This window comes from Protopterus annectens, chromosome 3.part1, assembly GCF_019279795.1.
Source record: "Protopterus annectens isolate FY-2018-M chromosome 3.part1, PAN1.0, whole genome shotgun sequence".
Classification (NCBI taxonomy): Eukaryota; Metazoa; Chordata; order Ceratodontiformes; family Protopteridae; genus Protopterus; species Protopterus annectens.
The window spans coordinates 1881816959-1881840081 of NC_056732.1; the positions used below are offsets into that span (position 1 = coordinate 1881816959).

Sequence of the window (23123 nt, forward strand, 5' to 3'; positions counted from 1 at the left end):
AGTGATGTGTGACACCTCATTATTCAGAGCAGCTGCATGTCATTCTTGTATTTCTGGGCACAGTGTTGGTATCTGACAGATGTGTGGGAGGAATGTTTATTAGCACTACCTGAGTGTTCACACACACAGTACCAGTACTGGGTATCATTCTTGTATTTCTGGGCACAGTGTTGGTATCTGACAGACGTGTGGGAGGAATGTTTATTAGCACTACCTGAGTGTTCACACACACAGTACCAGTACTGGGTATCATTCTTGTATTTCTGGGCACAGTGTTGGTACATGACAGACGTGTGGGAGGAATGTTTATTAGCACTACCTGAGTGTTCACACACACAGTACCAGTACTGGGTATCATTCTTGTATTTCTGGGCACAGTGTTGGTATCTGACAGACGTGTGGGAGGAATGTTTATTAGCACTACCTGAGTGTTCACACACACAGTACCAGTACTGGGTATCATTCTTGTATTTCTGGGCACAGTGTTGGTACATGACAGACGTGTGGGAGGAATGTTTATTAGCACTACCTGAGTGTTCACACACACAGTACCAGTACTGGGTATCATTCTTGTATTTCTGGGCACAGTGTTGGTATCTGACAGACGTGTGGGAGGAATGTTTATTAGCACTACCTGAGTGTTCACACACACAGTACCAGGTTCCACATTATTATGCACACATACATCTCACTCTGTTACTGTACACACTCTGACCACAGCTTGCCAAGTTGGGGTACAAATGGGAAATATGTGGCTTCTTAGTCACATAATGTATTGAGGAGTTGCTAGTGTGCCAGTTTTATTCTCATAGCTGTGTGTCAATCAGTTGTATTTCATGTTTGCTGCCTATACGTCTGGGATCATCCCACTGATTTCCTAGTGGGACAGGTTGATAGGCAACAGATATGGGCCACTTTAATAGACATTCTAGACATATCTGTACAGTTGTGGAGAATGATTCTGTATGCAGACTACTACCACTGGCAGGATTCGAACCGTGGCTGTGTGTGCTAAAAAAACAACAGCTCACAGCCCATGTGCATGTGCTATTCAGTTTTTGTTGTCTGCATCTTCCCTGTTTACTATCTATGTGTCTCTCAGTTGTATTAAATGGCCTCTGGGGATTACACCTGTCATATACAGGCATTCCTCCACATTCAATTTATTGTGCACGGTGTGGGTAATAGTGCTTAATACAACAGTACTATTACATGATTGCAATTCTACATTATCATATGATACCAGAATATATACATGCAGTCCAGCAGTTAGACCTGTTTTGGCAGGCTATTACACTTTTATTGATATGCAAACAATATGAGACTCTTCCTGCCATATTCTCTAGTGTATGCAGTACTTGCCTTGAACAATACAGGTTTTATACAGGCAGTGAATTTACTCCTACTTTTAGTTTTATTTCCTATAACAGTAAATGGATGAGTATTACTGACATGTCTTGCATTGCAACCTTACCAGGTGACTGATGTGGGCCTCCTGGTTCGCGGCCTGCTCCATTGCAGCTGCAGGAGACATAAGAGGACTATTTAGCCATACCTATCCATGATGTACATGAGCTGGCAATTATTACACACATAGTGGAGTGATACTTACACACAGCTTGGACCCCCCCCCCTCTCTTAAACAGGTAGTGGACTGATACTTACACACGGCTGGGACCCCCCCTCTCTTAAACAGGTAGTGGTGTGATACTTACACACAGCTGGGACATCCCCTGATGGTCTAGCCTCTTGGAGCCACTCCTCCAAGAGGTCCCCCTTACTCCGCTTCAGGTCGGCATAGTGGTGCCTGACCTGCTCACCAGTTCGGGGTATGCCAGTGATACTGGTCAGGTCACGGGCGAGATGGTCCCAGGCCTCTGACTTATACTGGGAGCCCTGGTACTGGCCCTGCAGCAGTCACTGAGCATGATCTTTAACTAGGAGTCCTGCCATGACCTTGGACTCCTGGATGCACCAGTGCTGTGCCTGAAACTGCACTCCTTCTCCCCTTACTGCCATAGTGCCTGCAAGGGGAAGCTACAACCAGTTATGAGATGTATTCCCACCTCTTGGGTTTAAGTAGAGCCATTTTCCCACACTTTTCTGTGATTGGCCGGTTTTGAAAATGGTAAGCTTTGGGCAAATCTGCTTACCTAATGTTGGCATTGTTTAAAGGGGTATACCACTGGGAACAATGAGTTAGCTGGACTACACATTGCTTACACCTCCTAAGCTGACCTGTACAATGCTTAGCATTGCTTGTATTAGACTTTGCATTATATTTCCTTATTGGCATTGATTTCTGATTCATTGCATCTTATATATCTGCCTGGTATCCACGATTAATGTGTACGTACAGTCTATGGGGTCCTTGTGTTTTATTGTGGACTTCAACACTCTATTACAATTACACCTCACTTCTGGGCTTACTGCTGTACTCCAGTTCACATATTTATGTTATGTAGTGGGTTATGGAACATATGTCTGTACACCGATTCCTTTCACAGGTTCAGTTTGGCTATACTGTGGTGAGGACTTGTTTGCTGATGCCGCATTCTTTTGTACTTCTATGATGGCTTGGTGGTTAACTACTGTGACTATGGAGTATAGGGTCCTGGGTTTGAATCCTACATGGTTGTTTATTTTGTTGATGGGCAGAACAATGGCCGTTGGTTACAGAGTGACTGAGGCACTTTTGTGCAGTTGTAAGCAGGTTTGCGTGATGGTAAGCACTGCTAACCTGCCGTTACATCTGCTTACAAAGAGTTAGCTTTAGAATTGCTTAACCAGTGTAGGCATTGCTTACCGCCATGCAAATGGGCTTAAGCCCGCTTACTAGTGCTTAAATATGCTTACTACTGCTTATTTGTGCTTAAACCTACTTACTAGTGCCTTATTCATTATGACACTGCTACCTCACATGTGCATTTACTGCAGTACTCCGGTTCATGAAAATATGTTATTTAGTGGGTTATGCCACATAATTACTCATAACATCCTTTGCCATGGAAAATGAAATGTGCTGTATTGGGACTCGAACCGGGAATGCCTGCTTGTAAGGCGAATGCTCTGCCCACTATACTATTGCAATGCTGTTTCATTTGCATATATCTTCCTTGTTATCCTCTTCAGCCATTTCAACTGCATTAACTGTAGCTAAGCGATGGGCACACCTGCGCACCTATGGTTAGTTTTATTCTGATTTTTTTCTTAAAAAATATAGAGTTTCTTCATTTTATTTATGTATATTGTTGTTGTTGTACACAAGGGGGACTGTTGGTGGGGATATGCGGTCACCTATGAGCGATCTCGCTCATTTCATACCCCTTTCTGCTGTTCTTCATTACGGGGGCATGTATATTCTGAGAGCTCTGCTCTCAGACATGCCCCGTGCACTCTTACATGCTCCGTGTAAGCCTAGGAGCTCAGGCAGCGTGCCTCATTACTATGCATGGCGCACTACCGTCCTGCTCCTAAACGGCTACCTCCATGCAGGACTAAGCTAGTCCTGGATAGAGGAATAGTAAATCCAGGGGAATGACTTTATAAGGGCTCAGATCAACCAATAAACAAGTAAAATTACCTTTGGATAATCAGAACTAGCACAATCTGTGGTTCCTTGACTTACAGCACAAATTTTGACCAGGCTACACCCACTGTTAACAGAGGGTAACACAAATCCTTCTGGACTTTTAAATCACAAAATGGACTTAAACTGCGAGAAGTAACCAACTTAAATAATGACTGCCTCTTTTGTTGGAAATAAGCAAATTCTACTATAATCAAAACAGTAGGCATGGGAAGTAAGCAGGAATGTAAAACAATGCAGTTTTAAATAAAATTGTCAAAATATAGCACTCTAAATTGGTTTACCAAATAAAACACAAAAGTATTAAATAATGCACAGAAATAACAGAGTGCTTACAAGCAATGAGAAAAAGTGCAATTAGTAATGCAAATTACTTTTCCAGCAATAGATGACACCAGATTGGGTGATCTAAGTGGGAGGTGACCGCAGAATGTCAATCTAAGTGGGAGGTGACCACAGAATGTCAATCTAAGTGGGAGGAGACCACTGCATATCAGTCACTTTGTGATGCTTCTGAGATAAAATTAAGAGAAGTGATGAGACCTGACACAGTTGGATCTTAAGTGTCACTCTGTCATCAATAACAGCCCTTAAGTCATGCATCTTTGACATGAATTCCAGTATGTTCTCACTTTAGATGGTTGGTGCCAGAGCCATGGGCTCAAGCTTAATGCCAATAAATATATAGTTAGCTCCTTTAGGAAAAACCATGTACCCATGAATGACCACATAGGTGGCAGTACACTAAGCACCGAAAGTGTGATGAGAGACTTAGGGACACAGATGGACAGCGGTCTCACCTTCGATAAACACATCACCACAACAGTCAGGAAATCCTTCTATGTGGCATACCTCATCACTAAGGGCTTTTCATCCAGAAAAAAAGGAGGTCATTGTCCCACTGTACTCATCCTTCATTACACCCATTATAGAGTACAATGCCCAGTTTGGTATGTACCTCACAAGACATCTGCAACAACTGGAAAGGCCGCAGAAACACCTCACTAAAAGAATCACAGGCCTAAAGCAGATGCCCTATGCTGACCATCTAAAAAAACTCCAGCTATACTCTGTGGCATATTGTCTACTCAGAGGTGATCTCTGCTTAACATACAAGGCCATGTCAAACCCTGAGCTGTTGGACATGCTCCACTTAAAGAAATCCCAATCCCTCAGAGCCACATGCTCCAGGGATCTAAACCTTGTCATCACAATGAACAAAACATGCTGTAGGGATAGGTTCCTGACCCAGAGACTCCCAATATTCTGGAATAGACTGCCCATACATGTCAAGCAGAGCACCTCATTGGCCCTCTTCAAAAGGAACCTTGACTTTTGGATGGGAGATAGGAAATTCACCCCGGGAATCACATCAGTCACCCTGCTAGACAGGGGTCCAGGGAAGTAAATATTGTGGGAAGAAATATCCAAGGAATTGTTATGGCTAGGCTTGTATAGGCCCTAGGGCTGATAGCCTAGTACCAACCTATGAACCTATGAACCTATGTTGGAATGGTAACCATTTTAAGTTTTGTGACCTGCTAGAGAGATAGCCCTGAAACATGGAGACTGAATGGCAAGAAGATCGGACTTAGATATATTTAGTCTGAGATGCCATTTCTTGGAATATTCCCTTTTCTCTGTGGTATGTCAATCTTAAGAGTTGGTATATAAAAGTTTGTGGGGAGTGGAGGGCTTGCACCACACATGGGGGCTACAGAGGAGGCTAGTTCCCCCTGCAAAAAGAAGTTTAAAAGAGAACAGTGGCTTTCAAGATTTGCTCTTCTCCTGCGTTTTTGGTCTTTTTTTCAGCTTGTTGGCACTTTTCTTTTCAAGTATCAATATTTCAATACACAACCGGAGTAAAGCAGCCCTGAAGTGTGTCGTTAATGGCCATGCCAACTGTCTTGGAGGTGTTGAGCTTCAGATTACTGCAGATCATCCTGTTTTGGAAGCAAATGATCCTGTTATTGATACAAACCACACTGTTATTGGATACATTTCAAATGTTAAAAAAAAGCATTCGTATCCCTGAAGAAAGAGCCAATATACCTGTTTGTACTGACACTGCACTCCTGTCCTATGTATTTCTCACTGTTTGTAGTGACACTGCACTCCTGCCCTATGTATTTCTCACTGTTTGTACTGACACTGCACTCCTGCCCTATATATTTCTCACTGTTTGTACTGACACTGCACTCCTGTCCTATGTATTTCTCACTGTTTGTAGTGACACTGCACTCCTGCCCTATGTATTTCTCACTGTTTGTACTGACACTGCACTCCTGCCCTATGTATTTCTCACTGTTTGTACTGACACTGCATTCCTGTCCTATGTATTTCTCACTGTTTGTAGTGACACTGCACTCCTGCCCTATGTATTTCTCACTGTTTGTACTGACACTGCACTCCTGCCCTATGTATTTCTCACTGTTTGTAGTGACACTGCACTCCTGCCCTATGTATTTCTCACTGTTTGTACTGACACTGCACTCCTGCCCTATGTATTTTTCACTGTTTGTACTGACACTGCACTCCTGCCCTATGTATTTCTCACTGTTTGTACTGACACTGCACTCCTGCCCTATGTATTTCTCACTGTTTGTAGTGACACTGCACTCCTGCCCTCTGCGTGTTTCTCAGTGGAACCTTGTACATGGAGAACAACAAAAGACTCAAGAATGAAACCCTGTTTTACACCTTAAATTCGACAGCATGAAGAAGAAGCAAAAGAGTTGACATTGGAAACCAGCTTCAGTGATCAACCAGACAAGCAGAATGCACACCAGTGGAGAATAACACCTGGGTTCTGTAGTAATACTACAAATGGTCCAAAGGATCCTGGCAGCTGCTGATGGAAGTTTGAGCGGGACTACAGTGGAGTGAAAGTGTTGAACCCCTGACAGTAAATCATTAAGGACCTAGCAAGGAGTACATACCACAAGTAGGACTCAAGAAGTGTCTGGGTGCACATCACAAAGGGATGGAGACCTGATGTGACCCATATGACTGGGGTTCAGTTTGTGGCCCCAGCACTGGGGGAACCAGGTGAGGGTGGGATGAGCAGTGAAAGGATGTAACCTGCTTGCCTGTCTTGGGGGATAGGGTTGCATGTGTCCAGGAGCACACTGAAAACTTGGGAAACAACTTCCTGTGTTTTGGGGTTGGGGTGGTGCTACATGAAGCAAATGCGTCTTGTGGAAGTGAGAGAGAGAAATCCTTTACAATCAGTCCACTGCACTCCCCCTTCCTCACACTCAAGCTGAATTTACAATAGAGCAGAAAAAGAAAAATCATTGACAGTCCCTGATGGCTACCTTAATGATAGCACCTCCCATTCCTCCCATTCAACTGTAACCTTGGTGATGAAGAACAAATGAACAGATTGGCTGGGAGGGGGATATCCCATTCCTCCCATTCAACCATAACCTTGGTGATGAAGAACAAATGAACTGATTGACTGGGAGGAGGATAATGATGAACACGTAATGGTGGCAAAGTAAGACAAAAAAGTAACATTCATGGAGTGTTTATATTCACCGTGTTTAATAGAAACATGTCAAGTTGCCACTTATAGTTACTTAGGCATCCTTCACTCATGTTTATTGATCTGAAATGCTGATATACCCAGCTGATTGATTTCTAGACTGCCTATCTCTACCCATGCCAGTTTGCTATACAGACATACCAATACACTGTTATGTGATTTCCTTATCACATGACACTGTTGCCTTTTTCTGGAAAAGATGCCTCCATGAATGTTATTAAGGCTGTCTTAATTGTAGTGGTTCTCTAATGTAAATCTGATGGCACTTTTAGACCAAGCAGTTCATAGGTTCACAAGTTTATATTAAGCTAACAACCACTAGGGCCTTTGTATGGCTAGTCATGCAGCACAGTGCTAATCTAAAGTCTATTCTTCCAAGTCTGCCATGAACCAACTGCCGCAGAGCGCGTCCCTCTTACTGCACATGCTCAGTAGATCCTGCTGGGCTGCTTGTCTCAGCCTGTCATCCAGTCTCCACTAATTATTAAATAAGTACATTTCTACACATGCTGAGTACTACATGCCCCTAGGTTTGCATTTGTTTGTGTTACCTAACTTTACCTGGAAGTTCTGGGAAGTTCCAGTTCCATACTGGAAGTTAGTCAGTGTTTGCTGAATTTTGTTATTTGCTAGTAATTACAGGTGTGGGGGTAGTCACATTCTTTGATTTCCTGTCCTTGCCTATTTAAGTGGTACAGTGTGAAATATTTTCTGCTTAAAAACCTCAGCTTTGGCCGGCTAAGAACTTGCTATATTCAACTGGACGTATAAGAGAATTTAAGTACCTTTATCTGCTCTTTTTTTTCAAAAAAATACAGTATTTAAATTGATTTTAACTGTGTGGAAGGAATATTAACTGAACTGGAAGTTTTCACTCTGCTCTTCAGTTAGTCCCACCCACTCTCCCTGTTTTTGTTTTGGTGTTAATCTTAGTGGCCTTGCAACTGCCTGCCCTCTTGTAAATTTGTGTTTGGATACTCCTTCTGGGCCCATCTCATTTGCTCACTCAACTGAGTGCAGTGAGATCATATTCTGATTTCAGGCACTCCTACTGTGTACAAAGAGAGCATCTGGGAAACAGAAAAAAAATTTAAGCTTGTTTCCTGCCTTTCCTGTTAAGTGGTATAGACTATTTGTAGGCTTCTGAGCCCCAAGCCCTTCTGTGTTGGAGGGAAGCCTTCTAGCTTAGTTTTTTTTTCTTATAACTAGCCAGTTTTCTAGTTTCAGCACTCAAATCTGTTTCTTTGATCTCAGCACTTGTTCAGAAAAAAAAAATTCATCTGCTTTTACTGTACTTGTGTTTCTACCTACTTTTTTTTACTTTTGCATCATCTTAAAATTACTCAATTGTATTTATTACTGCTTGGTGTAACTCATTCTAAGCCTTTTGGTTTAAACACTTGGGCTTCGGACCAGTTGTTTTGCATTGAGAGGGTTTGTAGTCTGCACTGTAGTGGCAGAACAGGTAGCTTACATCCTTCTAGGTTGGGAACTGCTGATTGAGGGCTCAGTGTCTGTTATTCTAAAAGTGTATTAATTCTGGTTTAAGCACTTGGGCTTTCAGGCCAGTTATTTTACATTAAGAGGGTTTGTGGTCTGCACTCTTGTGGGAGGAGAGGCTGGACTCTGCCCTTCTGAGCTGGGAATTTCTGGTTGAAGGCTTATAGTGCATGCATATCTGAACTGCTTCTTACTGAAGTTGGTGCGCCTTGTTTGCTGTGGCATAGACTGGATTCGGGCCTGCTGGATCTAGCTTTGTTTGTGTAACTTGAGCACTAATCCAGGCATTCTCTAAAGTATTCAATTGTATTTATTACTGCTTGGTAGTAACTTGATTAAAGTGTAGCTATCATTCTAAGTCTTTTGGATTAAGCACTTGGGCTTCAGACCAGTTGTTTTACATTAGGAAGGTTTGTGGCATGCACTGTGGTGGCAGGACAGGTAGCTTTCATCCTTCTAAGTTGGGAACTGCTGATTGAGAGCCCAGTGTCTGTTATTCTTAAAGTGCATTAGCTCTGGTTTAAGCACTTGGGCTTCAGGCCAGTTATTTTACATTAAGAAGGTTTGTGGTTTGCACTCTTGTGGGAGAAGAGGCTGGACTCTGTCCTTCTGAGCTGGGAATTTCTGGTTAAAGGTTTATAGTGCCTGAATATTTGAACTGTATCTTACTGAAATTGGTACACCTTGTTTGCTGTAGCATAGACTAGATCCAGGCCTGCTGAATCTAGCTTTGTTTATATGCTTGTTGTTTGCTTGTTATTTCCCTGGAATGCTAATTCCACCTAATACGTGGCTTTTCAGCGCTTCTGTGGATCACTAGTGATATCTGCATTGCTTACTGTACTTATTTCCTTGTTTCACTTGAAAGAAAGTTACTGTTTGTCATTTTTGCATTTAAGTTACCTGTAACACATTGCACTTAAGTTACCTGGCACTTGCTCACTAAAGCAATTATATAAGTCAGCACTAAAAATTAAAAGCATTACACCCTCACTCCCCACTGGCCCTGGTTTTCAATTATTAAGGAATTCCCAATATTATTCTAGCATGTCCAAAGGTCAGTTGTCAATCTCCTATCCGGTCCAGCTGGTGAATCTGGGAATCTTGAGGCAATGTTACAACTGCCTCATGTACACAGACAACCCTCTCCTCCTCCCAACAAATTCCAACACACGTGAGAGATGCAACCATATAGCCAAACTGGAGGCTAAGCTGTCTCAACTCAGTACTGGCATAACCAGTCAGGAGGAGAAGGAAACCACACTCACTACAATTCCAGTCTCACATAGACCTACCACGACAGCAAACCAAACACATAATCACACAAAAACATACTCGGAGACCTCCAAAGCAGACACCCAAACAGCTGCTACCCCAAAACAAAACACGTGCAACACATATCTCACAAAGCCAGTGTGCCAAACAGTCACAGCCCTTAAGACTAAACAATACACCTGATACACTTGTAATAGGTGACTCTATCGTCAGGCACACTGACGTCCCGCTCACCAGACTGAACAAGGAGAGGGTCACGGTCAGCAGCCTGTCGGGCTCTAGGATCCGCCACATAACACAAGCACTCAAGTCACTCCAAGGCAAGTACAAATATGACTCAGTCATTGTCCATGCTAGTGTGAATGACCTGAGACGTACCTCCCTGGACTACATGAAAAGAGACATAAAGGAGCTCTCTGAGCATGTAGCCCAGGCCGGTATGACCCTGACCTTGAGTAGCATCTTACCCTCACCAAGAATGATGCCACAATATGAAGACAAGATGATCGATTTCAACAATTGGCTTAAGTACTGGTGTCATTCAAAGGAGATCCAATGCCTGTCAGCTTGGGATGATATGCTCGACAAGCCACGATGCTTCGCTAGGGACGGCTTGCACCTGTCACCCCTGGGCTTTCGGATATTGGCAAAGGCTCTTGCTACCCCCATAGTGCCTTTTTAGGCAAGGCTCAAAAGACAAACCCACCTCCATAGGTATCACAAGGGATAAGAAACTAAGAGTAATGCTACTCAATGCCAGAAGTCTAAACCTCAAGATGCATGCACTCGAAACTCTCCTTAGCATGGAGAACATCGATATCTGTGCAGTAACAGAAACCTGGTTCAGGGCTCCCAAGAGCACCCCAGCACTACCAGGTTATACCTCATACCATGCTTTTCGGCCACAAAACTTGGACTAAACCACAAAAGGAGGGGGAGTATCGATATTCATCAAAGATACCCACACCTCCAGGTTGGTGGCAAAGCACGAAGCATCAGAGACTATCCATGTGCAACTAACAGTGGGTAAAACTGCCTTCCAGTTCATAGCCTGCTACAGACCACCCTCCCAAACCCAGGAACCACACTCGCCCTTCCTGAGAACACTGGAAAATATGAAGGTCTCTCCAAACACCATTATATTGGGCAACTTCAACTACCCAAACATAGACTGGGAGCATTACTCTAGCTCCAACACCCTAGCCCAAAGGTTCCTAGAATTTATAAACTCAAATGCTATGGAACAACTTGTTACCACTCCCACAAGAGGGGAAAACATACTGGACCTGATCATCACCAACATGGGGACTCTATGCTCCAGACCAGAAGTGTATCCCTCACTGGTAAGATCAGACCATAAACTAATCTCACTGGATATTCACATCCCGACCCCACCCCCTGCCCAGAAAACCACAGTGAAAAACTTCTCTAAAGCAAATTTCACACTCCTCAAAACTGAGGTGGAATCCTTCAAAGCCCCCGGGCCTGTGGAAAATATGGCCCAGACCGCAGAATCCTTTATAAACGCATTCTATGAACACCTTCAGGAATGCATGGATCATGCGATCCCAAATAAAACCAAGACCCAATCCTCCAAAGGCAGACGTCCTGTCTGGTGGACCCCAGCCATAAACAAACTATACAATAGAAGGAGGAAGCTACTAAATGATAGAGCAAAATCCCAAAAAGGGTAGGCATCACTGATCAGTATTAGCAAAAAACTACGGGCACACATAAAATTGTCTAAGGCCAGCTTCGAGAGAAAAATTGCACAGGACACTAAGGATAATCACAAGGCTTTCTTTAGTTATGTTAGGAACCTGGGTGGTAATTCCCAGATATGCTCAGAATTAGTCCAAAATGACAAAAAATATACTGAACCCACAGACATTGCCAACATCCTAGCTGACAGGTTCAGCGCAAACTTCTCCCACCAAAAGGGCAAATATCTATCCCAGCAGAGTGCTGCCCCCCTGACATCTCAGATGCTCAGGTAAGAGCCGCCCTCTCCAAAGCGAAAAACACAGCATCATTGGGACCAGATGGTGTCCCGGGCTGCGTCCTACATAAACTCCAAGAAGAGCTAAATCCAAACATAAAACTACTGTTCAATCTCAGCCTTACTACAGGATATGTGCCCAAAGAGTGGCATACAGCAACAGTGGTCCCTCTCCATAAAGGTGGTGCCTCAACGGATCCTGGAAACTATCACCCCATAAGCCTGACTAGCTTGGTCTGCAAAGCTATGGAAAGGATCATCATGGACCTCATAAATAAAGATATTGGGGACCTACAAACACTGGATACTACCCAGTTTGGCTTTGTTAAGGGCAGATCCTGCCTCTTAAACCTGGTTAATTTCTTTGAAACAGTCACCAAGGCCATTGACGAGGGGAAGGTGGTCCACACAGCCTACCTGGACCTCGCAAAACCCTTCGATACAATACCCCACTCGGGCATTATAGATAAGCTCACCAGCTTAAATATAAACCCCCATGTCACTAGATGGATTGCAAACTGGCTCAAGGACAGAACCCACATGGTTAGAATTGCTGGAGCCATGTCAGACTCCAAACCAGTTACAAGTGGTGCCCCACAAGGCTCAGTCCTGGGACCTCTCTTGTTCGGTATATATTTCTCGGAGGTACAGGCCAACACGGAAGGACTGTGGCTGACCAAGTTCGCAGATGACTGCAAACTGGGCGCCATAATCGACTCTCCAGCTGACACAAGCATCCTCCAAAAGGGCCTCATAGAAACAGACAACTGGTGCCAGAGCCATGGCCTCAAGCTAAATGCCAAAAGTGTATAGTCATCCCTTTGGCAAAAACAAAGTGCCCACAAATTATCACATAGGTGGTAATCCATTAAGTACAGAAGAAGTAATTAGGGACCTGGGGACCCAAGTTGATAGCAATCTCTCATTTGACAACCACGTGGCCAAAGTGGTTAGAAAAACATTTTATATAGCCCACCTAATCATGAAGGGATTCACATCTAGATCAGAGGAGGTCATCGTGCCTCTTTACTCATCCCTCATCAGGCCCATAATTGAGTACAATGCCCCTTTTGGGATGTACCTTACCAGACACCTGCAGCAACTGGAAAGACCCCAAAAGTACCTCACCAAGAGGATCAAAGGGCTCAAACAGATGCCATATGCTGCCAGGTTAAAGAAACTCCAGCTCTACTCAGTGGCATACCGCCTGTTCAGAGGCAATCTGTGCCTGATGTATAAAGCCATGTCCAACCCGGAATTAATGGACATGCTGCACCTCAGAAAATCCAAATCCCATCGAGCTACGTGCTCGAGAGACTTGAACCTCAGCACTGAAATAAATAGGGCATGCTGGAGGGACAGATTCATAACCCAGAGGCTCCCTTCACTCTGGAATAAAATCCCAGTCCAGATTAGGCAGAGTCCCTTATTGACTCTCTTCAAATGGAATCTTGATGAGTGGATGGGAGATCGTAGTTTTACCCCGGGTATCACTTCTGTGTTACTGTTAGACAGAGGCACAGTATACTAACCTCGAAAAAGGGCATAGCAAAATAAATTTAAAATGGGTAGCGAAAGCCAAACACATTCTGGCTAGGCTTATAAATGCCCTAGGGCAGATAGCCTAGTATGAACCTATGAACCTATGAACCCTTTCTAAATGTAGCCAGTGCCACAGTTTTACATCAGGTTGTACTTTAAAGCATCACTTTGTTATTTTTTTACTTTATTTAGTAGCAGTAACTGTTTGTTTAACCATATCATTAAAACCCGTCTTGACCAACATACTTATTTCATTACAATGTACAATTCCACTGTATTCGTATTTCTTTTGAGGCCTACATTACAATCTATGTGAATCTACTTGTGTAAACCTATTTCTCGTCTCATTGCAATCTAGCTGGGCCTGACAGAGGTAACTTTTAATTGGTGACTTACTGTGACAAATAAAAAAGAAAGAAAGAAATACTGTAGTGTTCTTGACCAGAGGGTATGGGGTTTAATTCCTTCCATCGCCCTTTGCCTACTGTGTGATTCTGACCATGTCACATAACCAGACAGTGCTCCCACACTGGCCCCAAAAAAGGACACCTGTGTCAAGTGGGATCACCTGGTTAACAAATGTATAAAATAAAAATATAAAAAATTCTGCCTTCAAACTGGTGACCAATAAATATAAATGAGAAGTATATGATTTTCCCACAAATTTAGCTCAACATCCTGATTCCTATTAATTTTTAGTTTTCACATAAATGAATCTTTACTGCCATGATAGGTAATTTTGAAATTTAATGGATCAATATAGCAATAACCCACGCCTGAGTGTGGGTAATGCTGGATTTACCCATGGTTGGCGTGGTTTGGTCATGAGGGCGAAGCCCGAGTGGCCAAACAAAGCCAACCATGGGTAAATCCAGCATTACCCACACCCAGAAGTGGGTTATTGCTATTATACAATGACATTATTTAAGAAAAAAAATAATTACTTTTCTTTAATAATGGCATTGTATAATGCCTCCTTGCTGCCCTTCCCCAGCTGTCTGGTATTCTGCGGCAGTTCTGATGAACTGTGAATGCGTATGCCTATGCAGTACATCAGAGCTGTAGGCAAAAGCAACGGAGAAAGCAAGATCTCCGTTGCTTTTTACTGTTTCGCCATGTTAAATGGGTTTAACATAGCGAGACAGCTTTAAAAAAAGCAACGGGGAATCTCCGTTGCTTATTTTAAAGCTGTCTCACTATGTTAAACCCATTTAACATAGCGAGACAGTTTTGAAAAAAGCAACGGAGAAAGCACAATCTCTGTTGCTTTTTTTAAACCTGCCTCGCTATGTTAAACTCCTTTAACATAGCGAGACAGCGTTTTAAAAAAGACTTATACTAATGGAAAAAGTCCGGGCGACCGGACCTTTTTCCATTAGTATAAGTCGATTTACAATGTGCACGCTGACCAATCAGCATTCACGTTTTGGAATATTAATGGGGGGTCATGGTATAATGTTACGTAATACTCAAAGCTATATATAAAACTTTTCTTGATGTTTAAATGTTGTGTTACCACACATTATATTGTTTTTTATGAGTTCATACTAAGTGAATGTTAATATAGTATGTGCACTCAAAAATAAATACTATGTAGAAACATGTGACTATGATGAATAGAAATCTGGTTATTTTCCGAATCCTTGAGCTCACTTTAGGGTTTGTTTTACTTTTTTCAGTATGCTGATCTATTATCTTCAGTCAATTGCACGTTCATTGAAGATAACCAACACACAGCTGAGGATGAAACTGCAAACAGTAAGTGATTCAAAATGTTAAAATAAAAATGTATGTACATTTTAGCACTACATGCCAGGTACACATAGTTTTTTTCCAACTGCATTGCTGTTTTTTTGAAAATACATCCTTATTTCTTACAGCAATGAATGTCTGCAAATTTCTGTTTGACTCTTAAAGGGAAAAAAACACCCTCACTTACAGTTTAACTCAACACACTGAGGTTTCTTATCTGTCTCCAGTAAAGTTCCATCTAGTTCAGTTATCAGAATGCAGCCTCTACTTTATAAAACTTTAATCTTGTCTCATAATTGCAGAGAAATCTTGTGCACCTTTTTTAAACCTGAACTTTGATATGCTTTGGCAGAAGAATGTGAGTCCAACTGCAAGACATACAGGAATAAATACAATAGTTTTTCCTATCAGATTCTGCCCACCTTACATAGGAAGTATTCTGTCTTGCTGATGTTAAGACTTAGTAAAAAGAAAAACACGTAAACACTTGCATAATGTTGTGGAACTTTCTTGTACTACCTTTGCTACAGAGAAGAAGTAAGCCAGTACTGCTACACATAGCTGACCAGATCTTTTGGGATAGTGATGTACTTGTTGAAGGTGATATTTTCTGCAGTAATGTTTTATTCTTATGCATAGTAGAGATAGAATAACCACTAATTAGAAATTCTCAAGAATTATGATAGTAATGAAGTGTTAGTGTGCTATAATGTAGTAAGTCAAGGATGTAGCAATACAACAAAGTATAAAACCATAATGCATATTTGACTGTCTGCAGTTGGTGCATGGAGTTAAGGTCATAAGCTGTTGCTCCTGTATTAGAGGGTTTGATTTCAGCATCACTCATTTGCCTACTGCATGACCTTGACAGTGCTCAGGAGCAAGTGAAATCTGGAGCTAGGCTCCAAAACAGTTCCATTGACTATAAGCCTAGTAACTGATTAAATAAAAAAAAGAAAATTATCATAAAAACAAATTCAAAAACAGAAGGTTGCACCAATTTTGAAGCATTACAGAGACATGCATCTGGAGCGTTTCTCCTCAGGCCTCCACTGAAATTTGGCTTTGTTCTAAGTTGGACTTTCCCAGTTAACAAATGTTAAATAAATAAATAAATAAAATAAAAGTACCATGCTGCACTGAAAGGGTAAAGGCAGTATGACATGAGTTATAAAAGTAAAATACATTTATGTAAATACACTACATTTATATGGCATGCAAGATAAAATAACACACTCACTGCAAATTCTAGGTAACAGCAGACATTTGTATTTTTGTTCAAGTCCCTTACAGTGATAGTTGCCAGTTACAGATTCTGTTTTACACTGATAGCTTTAACACCTTGGAAATATGTAAATGAGAGTCTGTCAATACTTAAAGGACTATAAATTGACAGCCTTAGAAAATCCTCACATTTAATAGGGTAGGAACTGCCAGTACCTGAAGGACTACAAGTTGACAGTCTTAGGAAAACACTTGCAATTTGGCTATTCTATTTTGTTTAGGATTTAGAACTACAGTGAATAGGTTAAAACAGTACAGTACAAATCAGGGTAATTCAGGCACAAGTTAAAAGCAGTAAGCCTCTAGAAGCTTTGTAATATGATTGCAATGCATACTAATACCATTCTATTCACATAGAAGTTTGAAAAATTACTTAAATCTAATATGATTCATATGAAAGGATCTGAAATGGATTCTGGGCAACTCATGATAAAAGCAGTAAAACACAACAGTGTTAGTATGGCAGCTCATGGGATAGCCATTTTGTTGTAAAACATTAAAATGTTAGTAAGAGACTCTTAGAGTGCCCAGAATAGAAAGACACACAGAAAAAGCATTGTTTAAAAACCACATACTTCATGTCTCTATAGAAAGTAATAGAATACCTTACAGAGACTGCTGCCAATGAAAACATATTAATTTATTTTTTGTCTTTCATTTAAAAAACAAACTATCATATTGCACAGATAACAGTTTATCAGGAAACCTGAGAACTATAATGCTCATTTTGTATCTTCCCTTTAGCCAACCCATATTTTGTTGTATTTGTTCAGTAATGTTTCAGCATGAAGACATGGATCATTTGCTCTGGAGCCTTAGTAGGTTCTGTCTTACAACCTACCCTTTGTGTTGCTATTATTGTGTATTTTCACTATTGTACATCTAGTTGTATGTTAGCCTTGTGTATTTGCTGAGTTAGACACAGTGATTCACAAGTACTGTGTCTAATAAAAGATCGCTCTTAATAGCATGTCAGATAGTGAGTATAGTGAGATAGCTTTAATAGTTTTTATGACTTCAACCTTTATTGTTTTGATTAGGTAGGGTTAAACTCTGATTGCACAAGATGTTCAGTTAATTAAGTGCAGAAGGTCATATTGTGCTCACTATGGGCATCATATTGTGTTCACTATGGGCCTGACCACCATCTTGTACAGAGGTAGCTAGGTCACTGATGGCCAATCTTTCTACTGCAGGTCTTTGGAACATGGGAGGACATCTGAAAACCCAAAGAAAACCAGTGTGGACACAGAAAGGACATGCAAACCTCACTCAGAAGGCACCCCAGTTGAGAACCAAACTTGGTGCTGTAGTTTTTTTTTCAGAAGCAATACAATACCTTACTGTGGCCTTCTAAAGATTCTGACCTTTGAGTTTTCTGTCATTATCACAGTTACAGAAATGAAGCACACGTATCGTTAAGATAAAAAAGGAAAAGTAATAAACTTAATAAAGGAATACAGATAAACATGTATTTGTTTAGCTAATGCTCCTCATCCTAACAGTAGGATCCTTAATAATACAATAATCTACTTAAGACTCTGACAGCATACAGCATAAAAGCTATAACCTGTTCCATCCTGTCCAGGGTTTGATTTCTTCAGCTTCTTTTTGTCTACTGGATGACTCCTAGCATGTTACTTAACATGACAGTGCTCTGGGGAAGTTAGGCTAGGTCCATGAATGTCTCCTGAGCCTCAAGCCTACCAACTATCTATAAATGTTATGGATTCAGACTTGATAATTTCCCATATGAATGTTATATAAAATGACTGCAAATCAACACTACAGCTGCTTCTTACTCACTTGTAGCAAATAAAAATTCTCAACAATCCTCTGCAAACAGACCCAGCTTAAAGGGCTGCTGTATTCACATCCAGTTTTTACCACTAACTAAACAACTGAGCGCATAGCTCTCAGCCTTCCAACTCCAGAATGTGGAACAAATGGACAAAATGTGGAACACTTGCTAATGGATTACTAACAACTTCTAATAGGAAGCTCACAGGATGGTTAGAATGTGTTACTTTATACTTAAAACAGTTTTGTTGATGAATTCATGTGATTCAGTATGAATATCAGTTAAAAAAATCTTAGCACTGAATGTGTAAACAGTGAGGGACACGGACATTTTAAGACTGAAAATAAGGACCGTTTATCGTAATGATGTACATTTGAGCAGTACGGCTGCATAGAAAAGTCTGTACCTATCTGCCCTAACTATAATGGTAAATTCAGGAATAGATGTCTCTGTTGCAAACCCTATATATTAAAAAAATGTGTAACAGAATAAGGAAACTCGTGAAAAGTCACAAGAAATCCCCATTACTGCAACAAGACCACACTGAATCCTGCCAACAAGGAACTAAAGAGCATTATTATTTATTTAGCTGCAAAGTCCGACTTGGAAAAAGCCAATTTTCAGAGGAGGCCAGGAGAGAAATGCTCCAGATGCAGGTCTTTGTAACGTGGGAGTAAACCGAAGCACTCAGAGGAAATCCACACAAACTCAGGGAGGACATGCAGACTCCACACAGAAAGCACTCCAGCTGAGAATCAAACCGGAAAACATGTTTCTGTGAAGCAACATTAACCGTTGCACCATTGCACTGTTTGTAAAGTAGAGTACACAGTTAACATCATTGCTGCTACCAAAAGAAACTACAAATCTTTATTTATTATTATTTATTTTATTTTACATTTGTTGACTGGGATAGTCCAACTGGATACATGTCCATTTTCAGCGGAGGCCCAGGATAAAATGCTCCAAACTTACAAACAGATAAAGACAAAGCAAGTTACAGTATATGCACAAACATATTGTAATAACATACAAGTTACAGTCTCACATTTCAAGCCTATGAAGAATACAGGTTATATTCAGAAATATATACATATATGTTACAATTTCTCTTATCAAACCTATAGGTGCAGATATATACAGAGTATCTGCAAAGATGTTACAGTTTTTCTTTTCAAACCTTTGAATGTAAGAGATTAGTCGCTGTGAATAAAAAAATGCAGGGATATGGAAGTAGATGAGGCTTTAGTCAGGGTTAGAGCAAGGACATAACCAGTGAGCTTTAAAATACTGGGTTAGATTTTTTTTTAACTGATTAAGGGAGGGGTTCAGAGTAAAGTGAGATGGGAGTGAATTCCAGGTTTTGCCTACTGAATTTGCAAACAAAGATTCTCCAGATAGGGTGTTAGCTTTAACAGATTCAACCAAAAGTTTTGTAGTGGAACAAAGTGACCTAGTGTTTTTGTAGGGAGGGATAATGTTTTTAAGGGAGGGCATTTTTTCTGGATGGTTAATAACCTTGAATAATACAGTAAGTTGATTATATTGAATTAGCCTGGGGAGTTCTAGCCACCCTAAGAGGTTTAGGTTTTGACAATGGTGTGTCCTGTAGGAAATTCCTGTGGCAAACCTGGCAATTTGATTGTAACAGCTAGAGAGTTTGCTGAGATCAGTTTTGTTCAAGTTAGTGAGTATTGGTAAGGCACAGAGTAGAGTTGAAAGCAGATGGGTATGGGCAATGGCAGTCCTAGCTAGAGGGGTGAGAAAAGGTTTGTTTTTGTATAGGGAGCCATGTTTTCTATTAACGGTTTTAATAGCTTGGTTTACATGCGTATCATATTTGAGGTTGTTGCCTATTATAACACCCAGGAGTTTGGTATACGTATCTGGTGAGATTATGGTCCCATTGTTACATATCTGGTGAGATTATGGTCCCATTGTTACATATCTGGTGAGATTATGGTCCCATTGTTACATATCTGGTGAGATTATGGTCCCATTGTTACATATCTGGTGAGATTATGGTCCCATTGTTACATATCTGGTGAGATTATGGTCCCATTGTTACATATCTAGTGAGATTATGGTCCCATTGTTACATATCTGGTGAGATTATGGTCCCATTGTTACATATCTAGTGAGATTATGGTCCCATTGTTACATATCTGGTGATATTATGGTCCCATTGTTACATATCTGGTGATATTATGGTCCCATTGTTACATATCTGGTGTGATTATGGTCCCATTGTTACATATCTGGTGAGATTATGGTCCCATTGTTACATATCTGGTGAGATTATGGTCCCATTGTTACATATCTGGTGAGATTATGGTCCCATTGTTACATATCTGGTGAGATTATGGTCCCGTTGTTACATATCTGGTGAGATTATGGTCCCGTTGTTACATATCTGGTGAGATTATGGTCCCATTGTTACATATCTGGTGAGATTATGGTCCCATTGTTACATATCTGGTGAGATTATGGTCCCATTGTTACATATCTGGTGAGATTATGGTCCCGTTGTTACATATCTGGTGAGATTATGGTCCCGTTGTTAGATGTTACAGTAAACGAAGGGTGAGAGGGTTTGTGAGTGGGGAAGAAGAGCAATCGCTTTGTTTTATTGGGGTTTAATATCAGCTGTTGATTAGAGATCCAGTTTTCCAATGTATTAAAGGTTTTCTGGGTTAAACTAAGGAGATCTGTAGGGGTAGAGGCTGAGCAGATCAGGGTGGAGTCATTGGTATATTGTATACAGATTGTATCTGGGATTACAGTGTGGAGGTCATTGATAAAGAGGGAGAAAAGAAGGAGATCTAATATGGAGCCTTGAGGGACACCAAGGGTAATGGGGAGAAGGGTGGAGAGTTTTTCCTGCCAAAGGATAGCCTGCTGTCTTCCACTAAGATAAGATTGAAACCATTGTATGGCATGGTTATTTAGGGATATTTTATTTAGGGTAAGTAAGAGTAGCTGGTGGTTAACCATATCAAAGGCCTTGGAAATATCGAGAAACAGGGCAGAAGATAGTTTGCTGTTGTTACGTTTGGAATTTATGACATTAGAAGAGGAGGGCTGAGGTGGTACTGTGCTGTGGTCTAAATCCATGCTGCGAGTTGGCCAGAAGAATATGTTGAATAAGGTAGTGTAAGAGTTGTTTATGGATGCACTTTTCCATAATTTCAGCCAGAGGGGAAAGGATAGCTACTGGTCTATAGTCTGACAGCTCAATGGAGCTGCCTCTTTTGTGGAGTGGTATGACATGGGATATTTTCCAGATAGAGGGGATAGAGGTTTCAGTTATGGTTCTGTTTATCAAAATAGAGACAGGGTATGCTATAACATCAGCAGCTTTCTGCAGGTAGTCTGCAGGGATGAGGTCAGCTGAAAGGGTGTTTGCTTTGAGTTTTTTAATTCAGGCTCTAATGAATGAAGTTGAGACTTTTTGGAAGCTAAAGGAAAGAATGTCACTGGGTTTAGGGGCTTTAGCATTAAGACAGTTGGGTCTAAGTTTGCTAGCAAGGGCCTGGATGGTTTCTGTCAAGAAACTGTTGAAGGTGTTGGCAATGGACTCTGGCAGGTTTTGGGTTAGGGCTGATGGGACTGGAGTTGTGGATTGCCCTGAGTGGTGGAATACCTGGCCAGAACCTCTGTGTCTTATTGTGGTGTTTCTGCTGTAGATATCAGAAATTGTTTTTTTGTCTAGTAATATGGATTTTTTTGTATCATTCCTGTATTGTCAACATTTGTGTTGATCTTGTGGGGCTTTAGAGGAGTGCCAGGTGTTCCAGGCATTATTTCTTTGGATGATCATAATTTGGTTTCTTTAGTGAGCCAGGTGGCAACTTTTGTTTTAATTCTAATAGAGTGTGCAGGTGAATGATTTCAAGGATGACCAGGAATGTGTTATTAAAGTGTGTTACTACCTCATCTAGTGGTAGTTGTTTTAGAATTGACCAATTGCATAATTTAAGTTCTTCTAAGAATTTATTAAGGTAGAAGTTTTTGTTATTTCTTATTGTTTTATATGTGGGTAGCTGTAGACATTCAACTTTATGCCTGATAGCATATGTTAAGAAATTATCACTTAGATCTTAAGGGAGAGTACCTGATTTGTAAATGTGGTGGGGGCTATTAATTAGTATCCAGTCCAGGATACTTTCTTTATTGTTAGGCTTGCTGATCATAGTAGGGGAGGATATAGTTTGTGTAATACCATGTAGGTTTACGTGGGTGGTTGGGGTGTCTGCAGTGCAGGTGTTCCAATCTATACTGAGGTCCCCTAGAACAATGGTTTCTTGGGGGTAGGCATTGGATAGCCAATAGAGGATGTGTTCTAGGGTCCTTGTGTTATTACCTGGGGGAATATGGACACATATTATGATGACACTATACTATCTTTCTCAAGTTCTGGCAGGAAATTAAGGAATAATCTCCAAAACTCACTGAAAACATCCTTAACAATAGCACACATTCCTATTCCAATGATTTAGCTAATACATTAGCAGACAAATTCAGTGTTAACTTTACCCACATACCTAAATCATTGCTCTCACAATTCCTGAAAATTTATTTTCCCCTAAAATCATCTTAGAAGAAGTCTTACAATCCCTGTTAAAGGCTAAAAATAACACTTCTAAGGGACCAGATAACATGCCAGGCTGTGTTCCCATCAGTGTCGGGCATGCGCTATCCAGACTTCTACTTCATCTATTCGGTATCAGCCTACCCACAGGGTTCATGCCTGATGCATTGGGAAAATCTACTGTGACTCCGATATACAGGGGTGACCTCTCTACATACCAAAGTAGTTATGATTCCATCAACC

At 41.1% G+C, this 23123-nt stretch overlaps 1 protein-coding gene across 1 annotated transcript in view; it reads left to right on the forward strand.

The window, feature by feature from the left end:
* The window catches only part of TMC3 (transmembrane channel like 3), a 1325854-nt gene that overhangs the window by 1066932 nt on the left and 235799 nt on the right, over positions 1-23123 (forward strand). Inside the window, exon 19 of the mRNA XM_044067925.1 lies at positions 15132-15210. Coding sequence (XP_043923860.1) covers positions 15132-15210 — 79 coding nt within the window. The remainder of the gene's footprint in view (positions 1-15131; positions 15211-23123) is intronic.